This window comes from Ovis aries, chromosome 12, assembly GCF_016772045.2.
Source record: "Ovis aries strain OAR_USU_Benz2616 breed Rambouillet chromosome 12, ARS-UI_Ramb_v3.0, whole genome shotgun sequence".
NCBI lineage: Eukaryota > Metazoa > Chordata > Mammalia > Artiodactyla > Bovidae > Ovis > Ovis aries.
In genome coordinates, this window is record NC_056065.1 from 51,225,484 (window position 1) to 51,251,727 (window position 26,244).

The 26,244-nt window shown below is 43.4% G+C and overlaps 1 protein-coding gene and 1 long non-coding RNA gene across 11 annotated transcripts in view; one reads left to right on the top strand and one right to left on the bottom strand.

Annotated features, from left to right (window-relative positions):
• Positions 1-1,029, bottom strand: part of DDI2 (DNA damage inducible 1 homolog 2) — a 43,191-nt gene extending 42,162 nt beyond the window's left edge. For 5 of the 9 annotated variants that reach the window (XM_042257434.2, XM_012187475.5, XM_012187482.5 and 2 more), the window contains exon 1: positions 684-1,029. In XM_042257434.2, coding sequence (XP_042113368.1) covers positions 684-821 — 138 coding nt within the window. In that variant the 5' untranslated portion in view covers positions 822-1,029. The other 4 variants (XM_060396592.1, XM_060396591.1, XM_060396589.1 and 1 more) reach the window with 2 other exon arrangements.
• On the top strand, positions 595-26,244 carry LOC114117243 (uncharacterized). Of its 2 annotated transcripts, none has more exons than XR_006061503.2 (4): positions 595-810; positions 16,280-19,966; positions 24,771-24,903; positions 25,083-26,244. It is a non-coding gene; the product is annotated as an uncharacterized LOC114117243 (long non-coding RNA). The 2 variants fall into 2 exon arrangements; XR_009595848.1 differs by lacking the exon at positions 595-810 and adding an exon at positions 1,188-2,003.

A 26,244-nucleotide genomic window follows, 5' to 3' on the forward strand; every position in this document is an offset into this window, starting at 1 on the left:
CCAGATTCTGAACTGGGATGTAAAAGAAAGGGATCTTGACGCACTATGGGGTAAGAGACCAGAGAAATAGTTCAGGTGAACTAATAATTACTTTAAAAATAATAATTTAACCAGGAACGCATGTGCCAGGGAAAAAGAGCATTTCCAAAGGCTTCAAAACAAGACGGTGCAAGCCTCAAACTTTTCCTTTCACTTAGAGCGTAAACCTTTATATTCAAAGGTGAATTAAGTTTACTTAGGCAGGAGCCCTCTCCAAAAAAGCAGGTGAACATTTGCCACAGAGACCTAAACTGGTATTTCTGGTTGGGGAAGCAGATGTATAAACTCTCGCAAAACTACGGCTTCTTCTTAGGTCTGCGATGACACCCCAAACTCAGGAAATTAGAGAAGGGGCCAGCCAAAAGGTGGGACGCGCCCCCACAGTCCCCACGCCTCTCAGGCTGCAGTGGGTGCGTATGCGGTCAGGTTCTCCGCTCCCTCCCCCAGCACCCCACCCCAAGCTCGGGGTGTGTGAAGGCAGCTACCGATTCCAGCTCTCTTCCGGATGCGGGGGTGGGCTGGGAATGGCCATCCTGCTTCCCCTCCACCCGCCCCAATTCCTCACCAGCGGCAAAGGGAGGGCGTGAGGCCCCAAGGCGGGAGGGCTAGCTCCGCGAGGAGGCCCCGATCTCTGCCCAGCGTACCTGGCTCTCAGCCGCGGGAATGCCGGACTCGAGCTCACACAGAGCGCGGAAGTTGTGCAGCTCAAAGTCGGCGTCGACCTGGAGGGAAAAGGTCACCTCGGAGAGGTCCCTCCGCACACAGTACACGGTGAGCAGCATGGCCCGGGCCCGACCCAGCTCGGCTCGGCCCGGCCTCGGCGCGGAGCGACGGGGCGGCGGCGGGGCCTGGCTGGTGCTGCAGGCTGACGGCACGGGTTGCTCGCTCGCCCGCCCGCTCGCTCCTTCCCTCCCTCACACACGCTCAGTGACTCACTCCCTCCCGCCCTCACCAGCAAGCACGGCCGCCACCACCCGCCTGCGACTCCGTGTGCCTGCCTGCCTGCCGGCCTGCCTCCCACCGCTGCCGCCAAGCGCGCCGGCCGCCCGGCGCCCCGCCCCGCCGCAACGCGGATGCCGTAAAGCCCGCCTGGCCCGCTCCGCCTTCGCGGAGTAGCGAAGGGGCGGGGCTGGGAAGGGGAGGCGGGAAGCAGGAAAGGGTTGGAGGGGGTCGTGGGAGGAGAGATGGAAGAAGGGGGAGGACACGGAAAGGGATGAGCAGAAAAGAAAAACTGTTCATCGCTTGACCTAGAAGGTAACGTCTGTGGAGGACTCCAGAATTTCATTTATTCATCCAACAGGCATTTATTGAGTGCCAGTTGGCAAATATCCACGTGGGTACAGAAATGCGTAAAAAGAAAAGCCTTTTCCTTTAAGGAACTCTCAAGCTGATAATGGAGACTGACAACCAAGCAGATAGGTTTAAGACATATTTTCCAGCATAGAATTTGAGGCTTAGGGAGCTTGCTTTTCTTCTGAAGATAATGATTAGGGTTAAAACCAAAATTATTACCCTATCTAGTGTATAGGACCCCAGCTCACTGGCCCCTGCCTTCCCCTTCAGCCCTGCCTCCTGAGCCCCTTCTGCACTCCCCTCCTGCCACACTGACTTTCAGTTCCTCCTAGGCTCCGTCTCCCTGCCTCGTGAATAGTTTTCCTTCTATTCACCAGGACTGTTTGTTTGGCTGGCAAATCCCAGCACCACTGCAGTAACTTTATTGGGCACAAGTTAGAATCCACTGGATAAAATATGTGCTACTTTAATGGCCTATTTAAGGCCACATAACTGATGAGAAGTAGAAGCCCAAAATATGAGGATGAGTCAGAATACCGAAACAGAAAGAGGAAGACACAATGTATGTAAGATTGGCATCTCCCCATTTACCCCACCACTCCCCATGGAATAGGAACAGGCTCTTCTATTATGAAGAAAGGGAAGAGGGATCATGATGGCTATGGATGCAGGTAAGTGTGGATAGATTGGGAGGCAAGAAAGTAAGCGAAAGACCAGCTGTAGATGGTTCTCTGTAAAGGAGGAGGACGGTTATCTGTGGAAAATAAAGACAGAAGGTGGAAGAAGTGGGTGGGGTGAAGAAGAGTGGTCCTTATTGTTATGCCCAGAGTCCGAGTCCCCAAAACTGAGAGAATAAGACGTCCACAACAATGCAAAAGCATGAACGGGTTTTATTTCTAGCTCGAGCTAGGGCTCCCGCCACATCTAACGCAGTGGAGTGGAGCAAGGAGCCCGGACCCAGATTTACAGCAGTATTTATAGGTTTTAGAACAGAGCGTTGGCAAGGGCTGATTGGCTGCAGGAGTTTCCTAGTATTTACTAATTGGCTAATCTTTATTGGCTGCAGGGGTTTCCTGGTATTTACTAATTGCCTATTGGCTGCAGGGGGATGTCTTTTCATCCTGACAAACTCAAACCAGGTTAAGAGGAGTATGCTGATTAGACAAGTCCTGGCATCTGCGGGATGACCTCACTGGGCAATGACTCAGCCTTTCCCGTGAGTCCTACCTTAGTCCCTGAAGCCTATCATGGCATTTGTTAGGTCCCAACACTTATCAGCTACAGAAAGCTTATCAATGACTTAAACAAGTGAGTTCAGTTCAGTTCAGTCGCTCAGTCGTGTCCGACTCTTTGCGACCCCATGAATTGCAGCACGCCAGGCCTCCCTGTCCATCACCAACTCCCGGAGCCTACTCAAATTCATGTCCATCAAGTCAGTGATGTCATCCAACCATCTCATCCTCTGTCGCCCCCTTCTCTTCCAGTCTTCAATCTTTCCCAGCATCAGGGTCTTTTCCAGTGAGTCAGTTCTTCACATCAGGTGGCCAAAGTTTGGGAGTTTCAGTTTCAGCATCAGTCCTTCCAATGAATATTCAGGGTTGATTTCCTTTAGGATTGACTGGTTGATCTCCTTGCAGTCCAAGGGACTCTCAAGAGTCTTCTCCAACACCACAGTTCAAAAGCATTAATTCTTCAGCGCTCAGCTTTCTTTATAGTCCAACTCTCACATCCATACATGACTACTGCAAAAACCATAGCTTTGACTAGACGGACCTTTGTTGGCAAAGTAATGTCTCTGCTTTTTAATATGCTGTCCAGGTTGGTCATAACTTTTCTTCCGAGGAGCAAGTGTCTTTTAATTTCATGGCTGCAGTCACCAGCTGCAGTGATTTTGGACCCAAAAAGATAAAGTCTATCACTGTTTCCATTGTTTCTCCTTCTATTTGCCATGAAGTGATGGGACTAGATGCCATGATCTTAGTTTTCTGAATGTTGAGTTTTAAGCCAACTTTTCACTTTCATCAAGAGGCTCTTTAGTTCTTCTTCACTTTCTGCCATAAGGGTGGTATCATCTGCATATCTGAGGTTATTGATATTTCTCCCAGCCATCTTGATTCCTGCTTGTGCTTCATCCAGCCCAGCATTTCTCATGATGTATTCTACATATAAGTTAAATAAGCAGGGTGATAATATACAGCCTTGACATATTCCTTTCCTGACTTGGAACCAGTCTGTTGTTCCATGTCCAGTTCTAACTGTTGCTTCCTGACCCACATACAGATTTCTCCGGAGACAGGTCAAGTGGTCTGGCATTCCCATCTCTTGAAGAATTTTCCACAGTTTGTTGTGATCCACACAGTCAAAGGCTTTGGCCTAGTCAAAAAAGCAGAAGTAGATGTTTTTCTGGAACTCGCTTGCTTTTTCTATGATCCAACGGATGTTGGCAATTTAATCTCTGGTTCCTCTGCCTTTTCTAAATCCAGCTTGAACATCTTGAAGTTCATGGTTCACGAACTGTTGAAGCCTGGCTTGGAGAATTTTGAACATTACTTTGCTAGGGTGTGAGATGAGTGCAATTGTGTGGTAGTTTGAGCATTCTTTGGCATTGCCTTCCTTTGGGATTGAAATGAAAACTGACCTTTTCCAGAAAGTCCTGTGGCCACCGCTGAGTTTTCCTAATTTGCTGGCATATTGAGTGCAGCACTTTCACAGCATCATCTTTTAGAATTTGAAATAGCTCCACTGGAATTCCATAACCTCCACTGCTGCTGCTGCTAACCTCCACTAGCTTTGTTCATAGTGATGCTTCCTAAGGCCCACTTGACTTCACATTCCAGGATGTCTGGCTCTAGGTGAGTGATCACAGCATCGTGATTATCTGAGCCATGAAGATCTTTTTTGTATAATTCTTCTGTGTATTCTTGCCACCTCTTCTTAGTATCTTCTGATTCTGTTAGGTCTATACCATTTCTGTCCTTTATTGTGCCCATCTTTGCATGAAATGTTCCCTTGGTATCTCTAATTTTCCTGAAGAGATCTCTAGTCTTTCCCATTCTATTGTTTTCCTCTATTTCTTTGCATTGATCACTGAGGAAGGCTTTCTTATCTCTCCTTGCTTTTCTTTGGAACTCTGCACTCAAATGGGTATATCTTTCCTTTTCTCCTTTGCCTTTTGCTCCTCTTCTTTTCACAGCTATTTGCAAGGTCTCCTCAGACAACCATTTTGCCTGTTTGCATTTCCTTTTCTTGGGGATGGTCTTGATCCCTGCCTCCTGTACAATGTCACGAAGCTCCGTCCATAGTTCTTCAGGCACTCTATCAGATCCAATCCCTTGAATCTATTTGTCACTTCCACTGTTTAATCATAGGAGATTTATTTTGGTTATACCTGAGTGGTCTAGTGGTTTTCTTTACTTTCTTCAATTTAAGTCTGAATTTGGCAATAAGGAGTTCATGACCTGAGCCACAGTCAGCTCCAGGTCTTATTTTTGCTGACTGTATAGAGCTTCTCCATCTTTGGCTGCAAAGAATATAATCAATCTGATTTCGGTGTTGACCATCTGGTGATGTCATGTGTAGAGTCTTCTCTTGTGTTGTTGGAAGAGGGTGTTTGCTATGACCAGTGTGTTCCCTTGACAGAACTCTAATAGCCTTTGCCCTGCTTCGTTCTGTACTCCAAGGACAAATTTGCCTGTCACTCCAGGTATTTCTTGACTTCCTACTTTTGCATTCCAGTCCCCTATAATAAAAAGGACATTTTTGGGGGGTGTTAATTCTAGAAGGTCTTGTAGGTCTTCATAGGCTAGTTCAGCTTCAGCTTCTTCAGCATTACTGGTAGGGCCATAGACTTGGATTACTGTGATATTGAATGGTTTGCCTTGGAAATGAACAGAAATCATTCTGTCATTTTTGAGATTGCATCCAAGTACTGCATTTCCGACTCTTTTGTTGACTAAGATGGCTACTCCATTTCTTCTAAGGGATTCTTGTCCATAGTTGTAGATACAATGGTTTTCTGAGTTAAATTCATCCATTCCAGTCAATTTTAGTTTGCTGATTCCTAAAATGTCAATGTTCACTCTTGCCATCCCCTGTTTGACCACTTCCAATTTGCCTTGATTCATGGACCCTATTCTAGGTTCCTATGCAATATTGCTCTTTACAGCATCAGACTTGACTTCCATCACCAGTCGCATCCATAACTGGCTTCATTCTTTTTGGAGTTATTTCTCCACTGATCTCCAGTAGCATATTGGGCACTTACCGACCTGGGGAGTACAAAGGCCAGTATTTCTGCAGATTTTTGGCCTTTCCCTGAGGGTCATGTTATGGCTCACTGCCTCCACTCCGTGCATTGTTCAAGCAAGGGCTTGTCCAGGAGTACCCCCCGCAGGTTTTTGCTTACATCTGGTCGGAACTGTGTCACACAGACGCAGGAAAAGGCCAGGGAAATTGAGTGTCTCTGGCCAGTTGCTCTGACTCAGGTTCCTTCCTTGTGGTACTCTCTCTGCTCAGCCAAGATAGATTCCAGCAAGGAGGATTCTAGGAGTTTGATAGGACATGTGGTGTCTCCTTTTGACCTTTCCTGAGTTCTTCCAGTTGGTGGTGCCTCATTAGTTCTGTATTCCTTACCTGATGAACTGTAGCTTGCCAAGCACCTCTGTTCATGGGGATTCTCCAGGTAGGAATACTAGAGTGGGTTGCCATGCCCTCCTCCAGGGGATCTTCCCAACCTAGGGATCAAACCCAGGTCTCCCACATTGAAGGCAGTTTCTTTACCATTTGAGCCACCAGGGAAGGCTCCTTACTAGGATCTCCTGTTATAAAACAACTAATGCAAATTATTACTACGGTGCCTGGCCAGGATGGGCAGTTCCAGTCCAGTGTTCCCATAACATCTCTACCCACTCCCAGTGTAACCAGTATACTGATTTTTAACAACATAGTTTTAGTTTGCTTGTTTTTCTACCACAAGTAAGTGGAATCACACAGCATGTAGTCTTGTGTGTGCCTTTCACGCGACATTAAGTGGGTTTTGTCTACATCATTACATGTAATTATAGCTTGTACATTCTCATTGTTGTATAACATTTTGTTTGGGGACTATACCATAATTTATCCATTCTGTGACTGATGGGCATTTGAGTGGATACATTTATCCTTAAACCATTTTGTTCTTCAACATTTGCAACCAAAAGAATCCTAACCAATATAAGCCCACAGCTTTTCACCAATTAGCTCCTTTCCCTCTTGGGCCTCACCCCTTTTGGACTCTGCTCAGTTGCCCCCTGGAATCTGACTCCTCCCAGTTCTCTCACTCCACTGTTTGAGATGAACTTTGCATCTCTGCTACTTGTGACTGAAAATAGCTTCAGACATCTCTGGTTCTTAATTCTACGCTAGGATGGAGTGGTGTGGACAAGGCCTAGACAAGCAGGGCTACCAAGAAGTCTCATGATCATTGCTGTGCGTCAAGACCCTTGCAAATGATTGACATTTACCAAATGCTCACTTTGTGCCAGACACTTGTCTAAGTGTGCTATGTGGGTTGAGTCATTTAATCCTCACAGAAATCCTTTGAGGTATTACCTCCATTTTACAGATGAAGAAACTGAGGCAGAGAGAGGACAGTCACTTACCCAAGTACACACAAATAGTAAATGGCTGCTCCAGAATCTAAGCCAGGCAATCTGATTTGGGTAATCAGTTCAGTTCAGACCATTTTTAAAGTCTTTATTAAATTTGTTACAATATTGCTTCTGTTTCATGTTTTGGTTTTTTGGCTGTGAGGCATGTGGGATCTTAGCTCCCTCACCAGGGATCAAACCCATACTCTCTGCATTGGAAGGCCAAGTCTTAATCACTGGATCAGCAGGGAAGGCTGCAGTCCACAGTCTTAACTATAATTTTTTACACTGCTGCTTGTGAGACATCTTTCTATCATTCTAAAAGCCCTCAGAGAGGACTTCCCTTGTGGTCTAGTGATCCAGTTCAGTTCAGTTGCTCAGTTGTGTCCTACTCTTTGTGACCCCATGGACTGCAGCATGCCAGACCTCCTTGTCCATCACCAACTCCCGGAGTTTACTCAAACTCATGTCCATTGAGTTGGTGATGCCATCCAACCATCTCAGCCTCTGTCATCCCCTTCTCCTCCTGCCTTCAATCTTTCCCAGCATCAGGATCCAGTGATTAAGACTCCCCATTCCCAATGCAGGGGACCCAGGTTAGATCCCTGGTCAGGGAGCTAGATCCCATATGCCACAACTAAGACCCTGCAGAGCCAAATAAATAAATATTATTTTTTTTAAAAGCCCTCAGAGAAAGGAACAATTAGTGTTCATTCTCACTTCATGGATAAGGAGGAAACAGGTATGGGAATTTTAAATAACTTACCCAAGTTCTCTCAGCTAGTGAGTGGCAGATTCTCCAAACTGGAAGAAACTTGAAGAATGAAAACAAGTTGAATAGAACACAAATGCTCTGCCTGTACTTTAAAGGTGGGGACACCTTGCTGTCCTCCAAAACCCTGACTTTCCTCACTGTTTGGTCACTGCGAGCAAGTTGCTGTCTGTGATTATTGAATATATTCTTGCCTAATTCTTCTCTCCTAGAAATAACAAATCAGTAAAGGTATCTACCTTAGTTGATTTTTGAAATTCCACACAATAGGGATTAAACCTCCCAAGTACTGTAAGTACTTTTTCAATAGTTGCGGGTGCTTTTTTATTTTTTGGCTTACACATTGGAAAAGACCCTGTACCTCCAATACTTTGGCCACTTGATGCAAAGAGCTGACTCATTGGAAAAGACCCTGATGCTGAGAAAGATTGAAGGCAAGAGGAGAAGCGGGGGACAGAGGATGAGATGGTTGGATGGTATCACTGACTTGATGGACATGAGTTTGAGCAATCTCCAGGAGTTGGTGAAGGACAGGGACGCCTGGGATGCTGCAGTCCATGGGGTTACAAAGAGTTGGACATGACTGTGCAACTGAACTGAACATTTAATTCTCATAGCTCTGGAGGTTGGGAAGACCAAGATCAAGGTGCTGACAAACTTGGTGTCTGGTGAGGGTGGTTGTAGTAAAATAATAATAATAATAAAGCTCTTTAAAACTTACCCTCCTGGGACTTCCCTGATAGTCCAGTCGCTAAGACTCTTACTCCCAATGAAGGGGGCCGAGGTTCAACTAGAACTAAATCCCACATACTGCATCTAAGACTCAGAGCAGCCAAATAGATAAATAATTAATTAATTTAAAAACAAACCCCAGAATAACCTTACTGTCCTCATCAGCTCCTGGCTGCTCAAAGAGGTCTGTCTTACCTTATTTTTCCTGGCATGTCAACTGATAGCAGATGGTGGTGCTCCATTTTACTCATTTTACCTTAGCACAAAACTCTTTCGGTTTCCTGTTTCTTAGGCTGGGATCATGTGCGTATGTATAATGCAATGCCTCCTTCCTTTCCCAGTTATCTTTCCTAAAATCTGATAGCGTTTCCAGTCCCACTACATTCTAGGTCAACTCTTCCTCCTTTCTGATGCACCTTGTACTCACTGGGCTATCAAAACATTTCAGGTAATTATGGCTGTAATTTCAAGCTCCATAATTTGCCTACTCAGAGGTTTGGATCTAGAGATCAATATGTACTTTGATTACCAGAGTCAGCCCTGGGCAAAGCCACAAAATAAGCCAAAGTTTGTCCTCGGCAAGCTCAACTTTATACTCCTTCCTTGGCTCCTGAATGTTCTCCCCAGTTGTTCCTCTTACTTCTCACGTGTTCCTGCTTTCTTCACTTGCCTTTTCAAAACTTGCTCTTAAGAAAGGATTTAGACCAGTTCACACTAAGGTATTAGTGACAGTGGAAACTCAAAATAATCTCTTAGGCTATTTGCATTTTAACCAGGGATAAGTTATTAGCTGCAGATTTCTCAGCTTCAGGAAACTTGTTGGGGAAGGTCAATTTTCCCAAGAGCCTTCCGGATTGACACAAACCTACTTTACATACTCTGTTGACAGATGAGCTGGGCCTTGCTCATTTATCCTTGATATATATAGTTCAGTACTCACTTTGGCAGTTAAACTACTCTTTTCTATTTTTCCTTCCTCTTCAAGAAACTCTTGGTTTTACATGAAAAACGAGTATCTTTCTTCTTAGGATACCACATTAAAATTGTGGAGGAATCCTAGGTGTCATGGCTAAGAGTGTAGAGCCAACTTTCAAATACAAAGTTGATACAAAGCATTCGGAGGGTGGGCACTGCCAATGTCAGAATAGTTGCAATACTGTGGATACATTCCAAAGTCCTTTAGCCATCAAAGCAACTTTGGTCCACTCAGCATAATCCGTAGTAGAACCTTACTGGACACAAACTGTTTATTCATTTCTTCAGCAAAGGACTATTAACACCTACTGCATGCCAGACACTGTTCTAGGAACTAGTGGTGGTTCAGAAGGGAGCAAGATGAAGTGCATGTTCACATGTAGCTTACATTCAGTAGAGGGTGGCAGACAACATATAGAATGCATAAAGTGGTGATAAGTACCACAACAAAAGCTAGCAGTGAATAGGGAGAATTGCGGAGGGAATGGGGAATTGGGGCACACAGTGGTTGCTACTTTACACAGGCTTTCTGGTCACAGAAAGTCGGTCTTATAAGGTGACATCTGAGCAGATGAATTAACTGAAAGCATACATCATGTGGACACCTATGTCATTCAGCTAAGGTAATAGGAAGTGTAAAGACCTAAACACAGAGGCATACTTGCCCTGTTCAAGAAACAACATGAAGAATAGCACTTTTGGAGATGCCTTCCCAAGAAGGGATCCAAGAAGTGGATAGGAGCACAAGGGACCAGATCATGTGATAGATAGGTAATTGAAAGGACCTTGGCTTTTGTTTTTCATTTAGTTTTATTTACTTGGCTGTTTTGCTGAAAGTTTTACTTTAGTTTTAAGTTTGAAGGATTTATCATTACACACAATAAAAAATTTCAGTCTTTATAATAGAGGATTACTTGGCTTAATTTCAATATACAGTCATTAAAAGAAGAGAAATAGAAACAATAGAAAAAAGTAACAGCACATATATCACCAAATTGAGCTGAGCAACATCCATACTTGAACAGCACTAGAAAGTCCCTCCTTAATGGCAATCTGGAGTCCCCACTGGGAAAAGGTCCTAGGCAAGACATGTTGTGACATGTCCAGTCCATGGGTGAGACTTAAAATTGCAGTTTGGAGGGGCTCCTTCTTATAATCCCAGGCCACAAAATGATATCATCATCAGTTTGTGCACAAAAATGCAACTCTGATTTTACTTTAACTCTTTTACAATGCTGTTTGTTTCACCTTGTGAGTCACTAGATTTTCCAGACCCCTGGTGGCTGGCCAGGCCTCCAGGGGCTCAAGAAAATTCCAAGACCCATTCCTTTTAAAAAAATCTAAAGTGCCACCTGACTTGCTGTGCTTACAGGCAGGCATGGAATCTGGTCAGCGTCCATGCAGGCTCTCCTGCTTCTGAAGCCTAAAAGAGACTTCATTTTAATTTCCCTAACAGGGTCTTAGTTGCAGCATGTGGGATCTTTTGTTTCGGCATTTACACGTTCCATTGAGGCATGTGGGATCTAGTTTCCTGACAGGGATTGAACTCAGGCCCCTGCATTGGGATTTTGGAGTCTTCCTCACTGGACCACCAAGGAAAGCCCAAAAAGGACCTTGGCTTTTACTGATTGAAACATGAAGCCATTGGAGCTTGTTTGGCAAAGAAGTGACATGTTGTGACATGCATGTTAAAAAAAAAATCACTTTGGCTGACGTGTGAAGTAATGCAAGAGTAGACAAGTTAAAAGGCTATTGCAATTACTCAGGTGAAAGATCATGGGGGATCTGACCAGGGTGGTAGCTGTGGGAAGGGAAGGTAGGGAAAAGTGGAGATAATGAGATTCTAAATTCATTTTGAAGGTAAAGCCAACAGGACTTGTTGATGCATTGGTTAGGGGGTATGAAAGAAGACTCAAAAGATGACTACAGGGTCTTTATCCAAAGTATGTAAAGTACTTTAAAGCCCTCTGCTTGCTAGAGGCAGATTTATTACAATGAAAGGATAGCCAACAACCTCCTGGGCAGTTTTTAAAAAGAAGACCTCGGCCATTCCTGTTATTTTCTCAAGTCCCTTTCATAATCAGTGTTTTTGTTTTGTTTTGCCAGGCCTCACTGGCCTTTGGAAGGGGCGGAGAAGAAGGGGGGGTGTTGGGCTGGGAAAAGGCTATCCACACATCCTGATCTGCATGCCGGTGACAGACTTCATGAACTGACGTGTGGATAACTAGGTTCAATCTCCTCACTCACGAAAAGCTGATTTAGTTTCCTGAACTTGCAAGGTAATTTCTACCTTTTCAATGACTACTTCGGCCAGTCTCCCCAACCCCGCCGCCCCCCTCCAAAAAAAAAAAAAACTCTTCTAGCCCCAGATGCAGTATCTCTTTCAACCAGAATTGAATATGCTTTCCAGTTCAATATCCTTTATGTCCCTAATTTTCACCCCTCATTTACAAAGAAACTTCTTGCCACCCTAAGATTTGATGGTCTTAAACCAGCTGGTCAGAACTTTGTGTTTCAGAAGGCAGATTTCAGCCATCTAACGAGCCTTACAGAAAATGCTCCTGCACCACCAAACTGGCATAATGCAGGTAGTTTAGAACCGTTTCATCGCTTAACTACAGGAAAGGCTCAACTGGTGGTTGCATATCTCTTCGGTCAGTGCAGTCAAAGCCAGGACGTCGTGCAACGCCAGGGCAGAACCCCCAGGAGACTCCCCTCTGGTCGCACCTCCACGCCCGCCGTCCTGGAGCCTAACAGAAAGGCGCCGGCGCCGCATCACGTGCCTGCAGCGTAATCTCCCAGTGGCCAGGGGCGCCTCGTCACATGACTCACCCGACCAATGCTCGGCGTCCGCGCTCCAGGCTCCTCGTTGCTAAGTGACCTCAGTCACAGCTGGTTTGCAGTGCTTGCAGGGGAAAGTTCAGACCCGGCTCAGTTTCTTCGCCGCGCCAGTGCCTGCGAAGGTCTTTTGCAGCGGATGCTTTCTCTCCGGCGGGAGCCTAAATGGCACCCCATCCCCACCTCCTTCTGCTTTCGAGGCTTGAACCCAGGCATCCGAATATCCGCGATCAGGCGGGGTCCGGTTCCTGTGGGCTCGGGGCCGCCTCGGCTAAGAGAATCGGCTCAGACTCTAGTTCCAGCAAGGGTGTGACTGAGGCAGTGACTAGCTGAGACTAGTGCTTGGTCATTGTCTAAGGCGTGGCTTCCTGCAGCTTTCTTCTTTGCGGCCTATGTGAATATTTAGGCTTGTTGCTTTGGCCAGAAAAGGGAAATTGGAACTTTGTGTGTTCTGCTTCCCTAAAACGATTGTTTCTTGAGTACTTGTGGAGTGAAGGATAACAGATTTCGATTTTTTAAAAAGGTGTATGTGTGTGTGTGTGTATGAAAGTGAAAGTTAGTCGTGTCTGACTCTTTGCGACCTCATGGACTGTATAGTCCGTGGAATTCTACAGGCCAGAATACTGGAGTGGGTAGCCTTTCCTTTCTCCAGGGGATCTTGCCAACCAGGTGATCAAACCCAGGTCTCCTGCAGTGTGGGCAGATGCTTCACCAGCTGAGCCACAAGGGAAGCCCCCAAATCCTGGAGTGGGTAGCCTATTATCCCTTTTCTAGCGGATCATCCCGACCCAGGAATCCAACCAGGGTCGCCTGCATTGCAGGCGGATTCTTTACCAACTGAGCTATCAGGGAAGCCCATATATATATTTTTGAATTTTGACTTGAATATGTCAAAAATTTTCAGTTTATATGTCTAACCTTTTTTAGAAAAAGAGTCTCTTGCCTTTGAGATTTCTGATAACACTAGCAGTCTCTTTGCTGTTCAGCATTTTTAATCCAGAAATACTGTGATGTGCTTGGGATTTGTATATACCTCACTGCTTATTAGAAAGTATGATGTTTTGTGTGCTCAGTCACTCAGTTGTATCTGATTCTTTGTGACATGGACTGTTGCTCGGCAGGCTCCTCTGTGCATGGAATTCTCCAGGCAAGAATGTTGGAGTGGGTTGCCATTTCCTCCTCCAGGGGATCTTCCTGACCCAGGGACTGAACCCATGTCTCCTGTGCGACATGGGTTAAATCAAGTGAACCCGTCTCCTGTATCTCCTGCACTGAAGGAGGATTCTTCACCGCTGAGCCATTGGGGAAGATTTTTGTTGATATTTCATATTAGGTACAGATGATATGTATGATATAATATCTCATATGTACCTAATATGAATGAAATAACTAAAATTCGGTCCCAATATAAATTAAGTTGATATTTCATATGCACCTAGTTTATATGTTCAGTTCAGTTCAGTTGCTCAGTCGTGTCCGACTCTTTGCGACCCCATGAATCGCAGCATGCCAGGCCTCTCTGTCCATCACCATCTCCCAGAGTTCACTCAGACTCACGTCCATCGAGTCCGTGATGCCATCCAGCCGTCTCATCCTCGGTCGTCCCCTTCTCCTCCTGCCCCCAATCCCTCCCAGCATCAGAGTCTCTTCCAATGAGTCAACTCTTCTCATGAGGTGGCCAAAGTACAGGAGCTTCAGCTTTAGCATCATTCCTTCCAAACAAATCCCAGAGTTGATCTCCTTCAGAATGGACTGGTTGGATCTCCTTGCAGTCCAAGGGACTCTCAAGAGTCTTCTCCAACACCACAGTTCAAAAGCATCAATTCTTCAGCGCTCAGCCTTCTTCACAGTCCAACTCTCACATCCATACATGACCACAGGAAAAACCATAGCCTTAACTAGACGGACCTTAGTCGGCAAAGTAATGTCTCTGCTTTTGAATATGCTATCTAGGTTGGTCATAACTTTTCTTCCAAGGAGTAAGGGTCTTTCAATTTCATGGCTGCAATCACCATCTGCAGTGATTTTGGAGCCCAGAAAAATAAAGTCTGACACTGTTTCCGCTGTTTCCCCATCTATTTCCCATGAAGTGATGAGACCAGATGCTTTGTTTTCTGAATGTTGAACTTTAAGCCAACTTTTTCGCTCTCCTCTTTCACTTTCATCAAGAGGCTTTTTAGCTCCTCTTCACTTTCTACCATAAGGGTGGTGTCATCTGCATATCTGAGGTTATTGATATTTCTCCCAGCAATCTTGATTCCAGCTTGTGTTTCTTCCAGTCCAGCATTTCTCATGATGTATTCTGCATATAAGTTAAATAAGCAGGGTGACAATATACAGCCTTGACGTACTCCTTTTCCTATTTGGAACCAGTGTGTTGTTCCATGTCCAGTTCTAACTGTTGCTTCCTGACCTGCATACAGATTTCTCAAGAGGCAGGTTAGGTGGTCTCGTATTCCCATCTCTTTCAGAATTTTCCACAGTTTATTGTGATCCACACAGTCAAAGGCTTTGGCCTAGTCAATAAAGCAGAAATAGATGTTTTCCTGGAACTCTCTTGCTTTTGCCATGATCCAGCAGATGTTGGCAATTTGATCTCTGGTTCCTCTGCCTTTTCTAAAACCAGCTTGAACATCAGGGAGTTCACGGTTCATGTATTGCTGAAGCCTGCCTTGGAGAATTTTGAGCATTACTTTACTAGCATGTGAGATGAGTGTAATTGTGCGGTAGTTTGAGCATTCTTTTGCATTTCCTTTTCTTGGAATTGGAATGAAAACTGACCTTTTCCAGTCCTGTGGCCACTGCTGAGTTTTCCAAATTTGCTGGCGTATTGAGTGCAGCACTTTCACAGCATCATCTTTCAGGATGTGAAACAGCTCAACTGGAATTCCATCACCTCCATTAGCTTTGTTCGTAGTGATGCTTTCTAAGGCCCACTTGACTTCACATTCCAAGATGTCTAGCTCTAGATTAGTGATCACATCATCATGATTATCTGGGTCATGAAGATCTTTTTTGTACAGTTCTTCCGTGTATTCTTGCCACCTCTTCTTAATATCGTCTGCTTCTGTTAGGTCCATACCATTTCTGTCCTTTATCGAGCCCATCTTTGCATGAAGTGTTCCCTTGGTATCTCTAATTTTCTTGAAGAGATCTCTAGTCTTTCCCAATCTGTTGGTTTCCTCTATTTCTTTGCATTGATAGCTGAAGAAGGCTTTCTTATCTCTTCTTGCTATTCTTTGGAACTCTGCATTCAGATGCTTATATCTTTCCTTTTCTCCTTTGCTTTTCACCTCTCTTCTTTTCACAGCTATTTGTAAGGCCTCCACAGACAGCCATCTTGCTTTTTTGCATTTCTTTTCCATGGGGATGGTCTTGATCCCTGTCTCCTCTACAGTGTTACGAACCTCATTCCATAGTTCATCAGGCACTCTATCTATCAGATCTAGGCCCTTAAATCTATTTCTCACTTCCACTGTATAATCATAAGGGATTTGATTTAGGTCATACCTGAATGGTCTAGTGGTTTTCCGTACTTTCTTCAATTTGAGTCTGAATTTGGTAATAAGGAGTTCATGATCTGAGCCACAGTCAGCTCCTGGTCTTGTTTTTGTTGACTGTATAGAGCTTCTCCATCTTTGGCTGCAAAGAATATAATCAGTCTGATTTTGGTGTTGACCATCTGGTGATATCCATGTGTAGAGTCTTCTCTTGTGTTGTTGGAAGAGGGTGTTTGCTATGACCAGTGCCTTTTCTTGCAAAACTCTATTAGTCTTTGCGCTGCTTCATTCCTCATTCCAAGGCCAAATTTGCCTGTTATTCCAGGTGTTTCTTGACTTCCTACTTTTGCATTCCAGTTCCCTATAATGAAAAGGACATCTTTTTGGGGTGTTACCTAATTTATATTTGGATTTGGTTTCACTTATTTCATTCTAATCATGGACTTGTGGAATAAGATGGGGAGATTTTGCTAACCTTTTTTTTCTTTTTTGTCATGCCTAAGGAATAGATTGGAGAAGGCAATGGCACCCCACTCCAGTACTCTTCTCTGGAAAATCCCATGGATGGAGGAGCCTGGTAGGCTGCAGTCCATGGGATCACGAAGAGTCGGACACGACTGAGCGACTTCACTTTCACTTTTCACTTTCATGCATTGGACAAGGAAATGGCAACCCACTCCATTGTTTTGCCTGGAGAATCCCAGGGACGGGGGAGCCTGGTGGGCTGCCGTCTATGGGGTCGCACAGAGTCGGACACGACTGAAGCGATTTAGCAGTAGCAGCAGTAAGGAATAGATGAGGAAACAGTGGAAACAGTGTCAGACTTTATTTTTGGGGGCTCCAAAATCATTGCAGATGGTGACTGCAGCCATGAAATTAAAAGACGCTTACTCCTTGAAAGAAAAGTTATGTCCAACCTAGATAGCATATTGAAAAGCAGAGACATTATTTTGACAACAAAGGTCCGTCTAGTCAAGGCTATGGTTTTTCCAGTGGTCATGTATGGATGTGAGAGTTGGACTGTGAAGAAAGCTGAGCGCCAAAGAATTGATGCTGTTGAACTGTGGTGTTGGAGAAGACTCTTGAGAATCCCTTGTACTGCAAGGATATCCAACCAGTCCATTCTAAAGGAGATCAGCCCTGGGTGTTCTTTGGAAGGAATGATGCTAAAGCTGAAGCTCCAGTACTTTGGCCACCTCATGCGAAGAGTTGACTCATTGGAAAAGATTCTGATGCTGGGAGGGATTGGGGGGCAGGAGGAAAAGGGGACGACCGAGGATGAGATGGCTGGATGGCATCACCAACTCAATGGACGTGAGCTTGAGTGAACTCCAGGAGCTGGAGATGGACAGGGAGGCCTGGCATGCTGCGACTCATGGGGTTGCAAAGAGTTGGACATGACTGAGCGACTGAACTGAACTGAACTGAAGGAAACATGTCCAGAAAAACTATTTGTCAGACATCAGTCCTTCTCAAGGTTGAATGTGTATAGAAACCATTTTGGGGATCTTGTTAAAATGCATATGGTGAATCTTCAGGTTTGCAGCAGGGCCTGAGAGTTTTTGCATGTCCTGAAAGCTCCCAAGTGCAGAGGATGCTGTTGGCCTGATGCATAGTTCGAATAGTAATGGTCTTAGGTAACTGCTATTTCTAGTTACTGGCACAATTGCCTCCTTTCTGTATCTGATTTTATGCCAGAGCAACAATTTCATAACATTTGTGAGCTTTCAGTTACATGTGAAGAGAAAATCGTAGGATGGAAATGACCAGTAGCAGATAGTCTACGTAGAATCTCCATTCAGTACTCGTTTCAGGTATTTTCTTAGTTTGACCTTCCAAGGATTTAAAATATTTGAGAAAGGGCTTACGACTCTCAAACTTTTCATTGTTAAAAAGACTTTTAAATAGAGAAGGTGAAATTTCTTCTGGCATGGAAGGACATCCCACTGACTGACTGAGCATTCTCAGACCTTTGTTTATGTTAAAACCTTCATCAAATTGGAGCACACCTGCAGTTCTGAATAGAGACACTAAGCAGTGAAGACTAGCCAGTCTATGCTTCAGTTAAAAGTGAAGAAATTTTAAACGGTAGAGGAACAGTTAGATATCCAGGAACGCAGGACAATGGTTTATAGAACTGATGGGGCTTCATATGTGTGAAAATTAATGAAAATCATTATATTGTCACTAATGAAAGATTTGAGTGTCCCCAGTAGGTTCTTTGACTCAGGTTTTGGTGCTGTGGTTTTGGTAACGTTTTCTGTGCTTGGGGTTTATTGAGCTGGAAAATTTTTGACCAGTCTTTCTTCATATACTTCTCTGACCATGTCTCTCCTTTGAGGTCTCCCAAGTACACATGTATTAGGCTACTGCAATTTGTCCCATAGCTTAATGATGTTCTGTCCTTTTAAAAAATTTTTTTCTTTATTTCATCAAACTTGTTTTCAAGTTTAATAATTTTTTGGGGTGGCAATGTTTATTTAATCCTGTTCAGTGTGATCTTAATCTCAGAATCGTAGTTTCCCAAAGCATGATGTCTAAAGTACCTTGTTTACCCAGAGGAGATCTCTCCAGCTTGTGCTAAAGTACTCTGCCTTATTGAAGAGTTTTATTGGCAACATGGATGAAGTCAAGAAGAGCAAGCTTATTAAATGTTTAGCTGACACAGAAGGAGGAGATTGCACTGAGTCGGCTGACAGGAAGAAGTTTCACAGAGACTGAGACAGGTTAGAATGATGAACTGAAATGAACAAGATGAAATATAGACTCCATCGTTCAGTTTCAAGCAGTTAGATGCACCAAATAAGGGAGGTCTGAGTTCATGGATGAAAAATGAAGGAAGTGATTTTTTGGTTGATTGTACACTCAATATAGATTACTACCATGCCATATTTGTTAGGAAAGGGAGACAGAAAAGTTTTTTGCATTTTATATTGCATATATAAATTATCCAAAATAAAGGAGATACTTATTCCTCCCCTGTAAATTTTTCATCTCTAAAAGTTCAATTATAATCTTTTTATATATCTCATGACTCTACTCATACTTACCATTTTGAACATATGGAATACAGCTCTAATAACAACTTTAATGTCTTTGCTGCTAATTCTAACATCTGTGTCATCTCTGAGTTTTTACTGATTGTCTCCTCATTATAGATCACATTCTCCTGTCCCTGAATACTTGATACTTCTTTATGGGATGCTAGATATTGTACGTTTTACCTAGTTCAGTGCTAGATAGATTGAGTTGGCCAGAAAGTTCGTTTCGTAAGATCTTATGGGAAAAAAGCTGAACCGATCTTAGTTCCCCAGCCAAGGATCCAGCCGACGTCCCCTGCAGTGCAAGAGCAGTATCCTAACCATTGGACTGCCAGCCAGGGAATTCCCAGTGCTGGATAGTTTTGTATTCCTATACAACTTGAACTTTGTTCTGGGGTGTAGTTATTTTAGAAATAGGTTGATTCTTTTGGGTTTTGCTTTTAAGATCTGTTAGGCGGGCACACAGCAGTGTTAACTCTGGGCCTGATTATTCCCCTGAGGCAAGACCTCCAGTGATCTATAAATTACGATTTTTTTTCTTTTAGTTTTCTGGCAGTGCCGTGCAACTTGTAGGATCTTAGCTCCCCAATCAGGGATCAAACCCAGGATCCGGTGGAGAAGGCCCCAAGTCCTAACCACTGGGCAACTAGGGAATTTCCACAATTATGATTTTTTCTAATGTGATTAGTGGGAATGGGCACTATTCCCATCAGGGTCAGGCACCTTTCCCTCCAATCCTTTCAAGTGGTTCTTCTCCCAGCCTTGGGTAATTTTCTTAACGCACAGGTATGAAGCAGTATCTGGGTGAACACTGGAAGAAATCTCTGGGGTTCTCTCTCTCTCTGAACTGCTCCCCCTTCTCTGTTACTCTGTCCCATACAATCCCTAGACTCAGGTCTGTATGCCTGACTCAGGACTTCTCTGAGCTCTGCCTCAGTTTTCCTTTGCTGTGCTGTAGCCTGGAAACTCAGGCAGTGCTGGGGCAGTATCAGGGCTCACCTCATTTGTTCCTTTTTTGGGGAGTACTGTCCTTTGTGGTCTGATGTCCAGTGTATTAAAAAAAGCCATTGCTTCATAGTTTGTTTCTCTTTTGGTTGTTATAGCTGGTCTCAGTCTGGTCCCTGTTTCTCCATCCTGATTTCTGGAAACGTAAGTCCAAATATCACCCTAATTTTATCACTTTTATCACTCAAACCCACTAAATATTGAAATTCTTAACTTGCATAATGTTGAACTCACATCCAGTTGATTCCAGGAGAGGACAACTATTCTCTTGTTTTTATATTCCTACAGACTTAACCAATAGCCTGGCACTTGGCTGACACTCAGTAAAAGCTGGAGTGGATGAATAAACTATTTTGAGCAAACAGCTGTTGATCAGCTTATGGTGTATTCTTCCAACATTTGTTGATGGGCTTTTGCAATTTTCTTCTTGGCTGCCAGTAGCAAATGAAAGCTAGGCAAGATGGAAATTTCTGGGACTTGTAATTTATGATTGTAATTATCTGCAAAAATGTGCCCTTTAAAAAGCTTATTAACAGGCATAAGAGAAGTTTTGAGGGTGATGAAAGTGTTCTAGAACTGGGTTGTGGTGGTATGGTTTGCACAAGTTTATAGAATAAATCATTGATTTATACACTTAAAGATAGATGAATTTTTTGGCACATAAACTACACCTAAATAAAAAAATTTTTAAAAAACTTATGTTGAAGATTTCCAAGACATTTTAAAGTTAAAAAAGGAAGTTCCCAACTACTTTATATAAGCTAAATCGTTTTGATAGTTTCAAAAGCCTAATATGCACTGAAAGGTAACCTTGATTGGGTAGGGGTAGACTATAGTGGACTTTCATTTTGTACCATACACATGTATTACTTTTGTATTAAGAAAAAAAGATTTTAAAAGGAAGATTGAATTTTTTTCGTTAGAAAATCAAGTAAAGGGCAAAAGAAAAAACATTTGACTCATCCACAAGGCAGTGGACAGGCTGTAAGATTAGAAATCAGAAACCCTGATTCTAATTCTTGTTCTATTTTTTGAACTCCAGGCTAGGACAATTTTTGGGGGGGTGGGGGAGGGGAGAGATGCTACACACAAGGCTTGTGGCATCTTAGTTCCCCAACCAGGGATCAAACCCAGGACAGCAGTGAAAGCACCAAGTCTTAACCACTGGACCACCAGGGAATTCCCTAGGACAGATTATTAGCTCCTGGCTATTGTTCCAGAAGAGAGGAGTAATTGGCATTAAATTGTTTTCTATTGTTTGAAAGGAGGAGAGAGACACTATTTTTATTTTTTAAAAATTTTTGAGTACAGTTGCTTTACAAGTGTTGTGTTAGTTTCTACTGTACAGAAAGTGAAACAGCTATCTGTATGTGTGAGCATGTGTGTTAGTTGCAACCCATTCCAGTATCCTTGGCTGGAAAATCCCACAGACAGAGGAGTGTGGCAGGCTACAGTCCATTGGGTCACAAAGAGTCAGACACGACTGCACGACTAACACACACATTGTTCTAGAAACCAGGTTAAAGTAATGAAGTGAATATTTGGAGTCTGGATCTGAAGTGTCAAAAGTGGAGCTCTGAAACAAGTCCCATTCCAAGTTATGGGAATATGTCAATACAGGGGAATCCTTTTATTCTCTGAGCTATCTAATAAATGATGAAACACCCTCCCTCCCAACTACTCTGACTGAAACCTTTGACATGTAAGATCATCTCTAATTTGGGATCCTAGGGAGGAAGTTGCTTTGTAATATACAGTGACATCACTGACTTACCACTCCGCTTTCCTTATCAAATATAAAGTAATATATCTTATTTATTTTATAGAATAATTGGAAGGACAAGAGAGATAAAATATAGCACATGTTGAATTCAGAAGGAAATTAGGATGTAAAAGCAAGTCATCATGAAACAGAAAACTTTATTATAACACTGATTTGTATCATACATGCTTTATTTGTATGAGATCTCATCTGTACTTCAAGCATTGATTTTTATCCTCCAAACATATATGAGGATGTTCTCCTGGTTTGAGTTACCTGGCATGAGTTGGTTCATACATCTGTCTAAACAGCATTTTCCCATGTGTCCTAGAGGTCTGTGTCACTTTAGAACCTCAATTTTAAGCTATAGTCCCTTTGGTTGTTGTTCAGCCCCTAAGTCATGTCCAACTCTTTGTGACACCATGGAATACACCACGCCAGGTTTCCCTTGTCCTTCACTATCTCCCAGAGGCTACTCAAACTCACGTCCATCACATCAGTGATGCCATCCAACCATCTCATCCTCTCATCCCCTTCTCCTCCTGCCTTCAATCTTTCTCAGCATCAGGGTCTTTTCCAATGAGTTGGTTCTTCGCATCAGGTGGCCAAAGGATTGGAGGTTAAGCTTCAGCATCAGTCCTTCCAATGAATATTCATGGTTGATTTCCTTTAGGATTGACTGGTTTGATCTTGCAGTCCAAGGGACTCTCAAGAGTCTTCTCCAGCACCACAGTTCAAAAGCATACAAAAAAAAGCATCGGTTCTTTGGCTCTTAGCCTTCTTTATGGTCCAACTCTCATTTCCATACATGACTACTGGAAAAACTATAGCTTTTTGTTGGCAAAGTGATGTCTCTGCTTTTTAATACACTGTCACAGCTTTCCTTCCAAGGAGCAAGCATCTTTTAATTTCATGGCTGCAGTCACCGTCCACAGTGATTTTGGAGCCCCCCAAAATAAAATCTATCACTGTTTCCACTTTTTTCCCTTCTATTTGCCATGAGCTTCCTGGGTAGCTCAGCTGGTAAAGCATCTGCCTGCAATGCATGATACCTCAGTTCAGTTCCTGGGTCTGGAAGTTCCCTTGGAGAAGGGATAGGCTACCCACTCCAGTATTCTTGAGTTTCCCTGGTGGCTCAGCTAGTAAAGAATCTGCCTCCAATGTGGGAGACCTGGGTTTGATCCCTGGGTTGGGAAGATCCCCTGGAGAAGGAAACAGTCACCCATTCCAGTATTCTTGCCTGGAGAATCCCATGAACAGGGGAGCCTGGTAGGCTGCAGTCCATGGGGTCACAAAGAGGGACACAACTGAGTGACTTTCACTCACCTCACTCACTTGCCATGAAGTGATGGGACTGGATGTCATGGTCTTTGTTTTTTGAATGTTGAGTTTTAAGCCAGCTTTTTCACTCTCCTCTTTCACCCTCATCAAGAGGCTTTTTAGTTCCTCTTTGCTTTCTGCCATAAGGGTGGTGTCATCTGCATATCTGAGGTTTTTGATATTTCTCCAGGCAATCTTGATTCCAGTTTGTGAGTCATCCAGCCAAGACATTTTGTATGATGTACTCTGCATAGAAGTTAAATAAGCAGGGTGACAATATACAGTCTTGTCCTACTCCTTTCCTAATCCTGAACCACTCAGTTGTTCCATGACTGGTTCTAAGTGTTGCTTCTTGAGATGCATACAGGTTTCTCAGGAGGCAAATTAAGTGGTCTGGTATTCCCATCTCTTTAAATATTTCCCACAGTTTGTCGTGCTCCATACAGTCAAAGGCTTAGAGTAGTCAATGAAGCAGAAGTAGATGTTTTTCTGGAATTCCCTTTAGCCATCAATTATTGAGTGTTTAGCCTCACTAATTGGAGAAGACAATGGCACCCCACTCCAGTACTCTTGCCTGGAAAATCCCATGGACAGAGGAGCCTGGTAGGCTGCAGTCCATGTGGTTGCTAAGAGTTGGGCACGGCTGAGCGATTTCACTTTCTCTTTTCACTTTCATGCATTGGAGAAGGAAATGGCAACCCACTCCAGTATTCTTGCCTGGAAAATCCCAGAGACAGAGGAGCCTAGTGGGCTGCTGTCTATGGGGTCACACAGAGTTGGACACGACTGAAGTGACTTAGCAGCAGCAGCAGCAGCAGCCTCACTGATAACTTGAGTCAGATCTATATACCCAGAGTATATAGTTTATAATTAATAATCAGCCCCTGCATTTGTTTAATGCCTTTCTCTCTAAGGACCAGGTTGATGATATACTTTTAGATCTACATCATCATCAGGAAGTCTGAAAAGGTTAGTTAGGTTTTACAGTCCCCACTCTGCAGATGAAGAGGAACTATTCAGAATCAGCTGGCTTCCTTAGGCAAAGAAGAATGCCATCTGAAAATGCATGGGAGACTGGCTGGGGCTTTGGAAAAATCTAAACTTTTTCTTTAAGACAGAAATCAAATGGTGCATTGGGAATGTAGCTTTGACATATATACACTACTGTGTGTAAAACAGCTAGTGAGAAGTGGCTGAATGAACTTCCCAAGCGGCTCAGTGGCAAAGAATACGCCTGCCAACGGAGGAGACATGGTTCTATCCCTGGGTCAGGAAGAACCCCTAGAGGAGGAAATGGCAACCCACTCCAGTATTCTTGCCTGGAAAATCCCACAGACAGAGGAGCCTGGTGGGCTACAGTCCATGTGGATGCAAAGAGTCAGACATGACTGAACAACTGAGCGTACAAGCACAGGAAGCTGACTCTATAGCACGGGGAGCTCAGCTCAGTGATCTCTGATGACCTAGAGGGGTGGGCTGGGGGCTGGGGCTGGGAGGGAAGCTCGGGGGAGAGGGGATATATATATAATCAGCCATATTATATGATTCATTTTGTTTTACAGCAGAAACTAACAGAACATTGTAAAACAGTTATACTCCAATAGTAAATCAAACGGCCTGAAGATTATATTAAGATAGTCTGTTGTATTATCAAATTGTTGAGGTGTCCGGAGGAAACCTGCTTGACTAAATGACTTAAACCATGTGTTGCCTGATTGAGTTCTGAATGAGAGCTCTGTCCATTTCCTGAATTCTCCTCCTCTTCGTTAAATGATTAAGCGGAAGTTTGCTGTGCCCTCTCCTGGCTTGACTTTGAAACTGCATAACAGATATATATTGCTTTGCCTCCCCTTTCTCTTGCCTTAGGAGCCTCATTTTGGACTACAAAGACAGAGAAGGGCCACTTTACTTGACATCTGGATAAAAGTGGTCGGATTAATCAAGCTTCCATTCAAGAAGCTGAATAGAGAGACAGAACAACCAATCTCATGTTCAAACAGTAGGTACTCTTTTCTGTATTCCAACAACGGAGGTAACTCCATTGTGAGTTTGTAAAGTATTCCATGAAGCATTGTTGTGTGTAATAATATAGGTAAAATAAAGGGAAGAGTGGAGATTTGGACAAATTTTATTAAAAGCATTCTGAACATTTTCAAAACTATCTGTGTTTTTCTTTAGAGGCAGAGGACAAGGAAGGTCAAGATGAATACTGATGATGTAACAAGGTGAGTGGAGTGTCCCAGAAAGCTCCAGCCAGGTGTCTCCAGGAAGCTGGAGTTGCTGCAGGTCATCGCTGAGCCTCCACAAGCACAGAAAGTTCAATGTTGACTTCTGTGTAACCTTTGCATCATTTGCTAGGCCAAAGGAAATCCACGCAGGCGGCTCAAACGTACATGATATTTTTCTTACATGCTTTGGCTGCCGTGATTGTTTTTTGACTGAAATATTAATCACCCCAGAGCTGCTTTCTATGGCTTCCAGAAGATCTGTTCAATCATTCAGTCAGTCTCTCAGCAAGCCAAACATACATTATATTACTGGGTTTTTCACAAAGCGCTGCCCTTGGAGGCCAGCCAAAAGGAAGAAGGAGACATCAGAACTTATAATTTACTAGAACAGTGCTTTGGAATCTTTTTCCTGTCATGGCATAAATAGAAAATTATACAATTTTAACAACCAAAATGGGAAAAGCATTTGAAAAAGAATAGATACATGTATATGTATAACTGTATCACTTTGCTGTATACTTAAAACTCCACAACATTGTTCATCAAATATACTCCAAAATAAAAATTAAAAAAAAAAAGAAAATTACACAATTTGTATGTTCCACTGAGGTAAAGGGGAGGTAAGTGGAGGAGGGATTCAGGGTTATCTATATGGGATTTGGTAAAAAAAAAAAAAGTTATATTTTTTTGGAGATCAAACCAGTCATTCCTAGAAGAAAACAATTCTGAATATTCATCGGAAGGACTGAAGCTGAAGCTCCAATACTTTGGCCACCTGCTGTGAAGAGCCAGCTCATTGGAAAAGACCCTAATGCTGGGAAAGATTGAGGGCAGGAGGAGAAGGAGGTGACAGAGGATGAGACGGTTGGATGGTATCACCGATTCAATGGACATGAATTTGAGCAAACTCCAGGAGGCAATGAAGGACAGGGAAGCCTGTTGTGCTGCAGTTCATGGGGTTGCAAACAGTCAGACACAACTTACAGACTGAACAACAACGACAACAACAATACATACTGTATAATTAGGATTTGAAAAATAAAATTATTAGGGACAGCATTAAATGTTGAGCTGATATAAAGTTCCCAAATAAAATACATTCCAAATTTTCA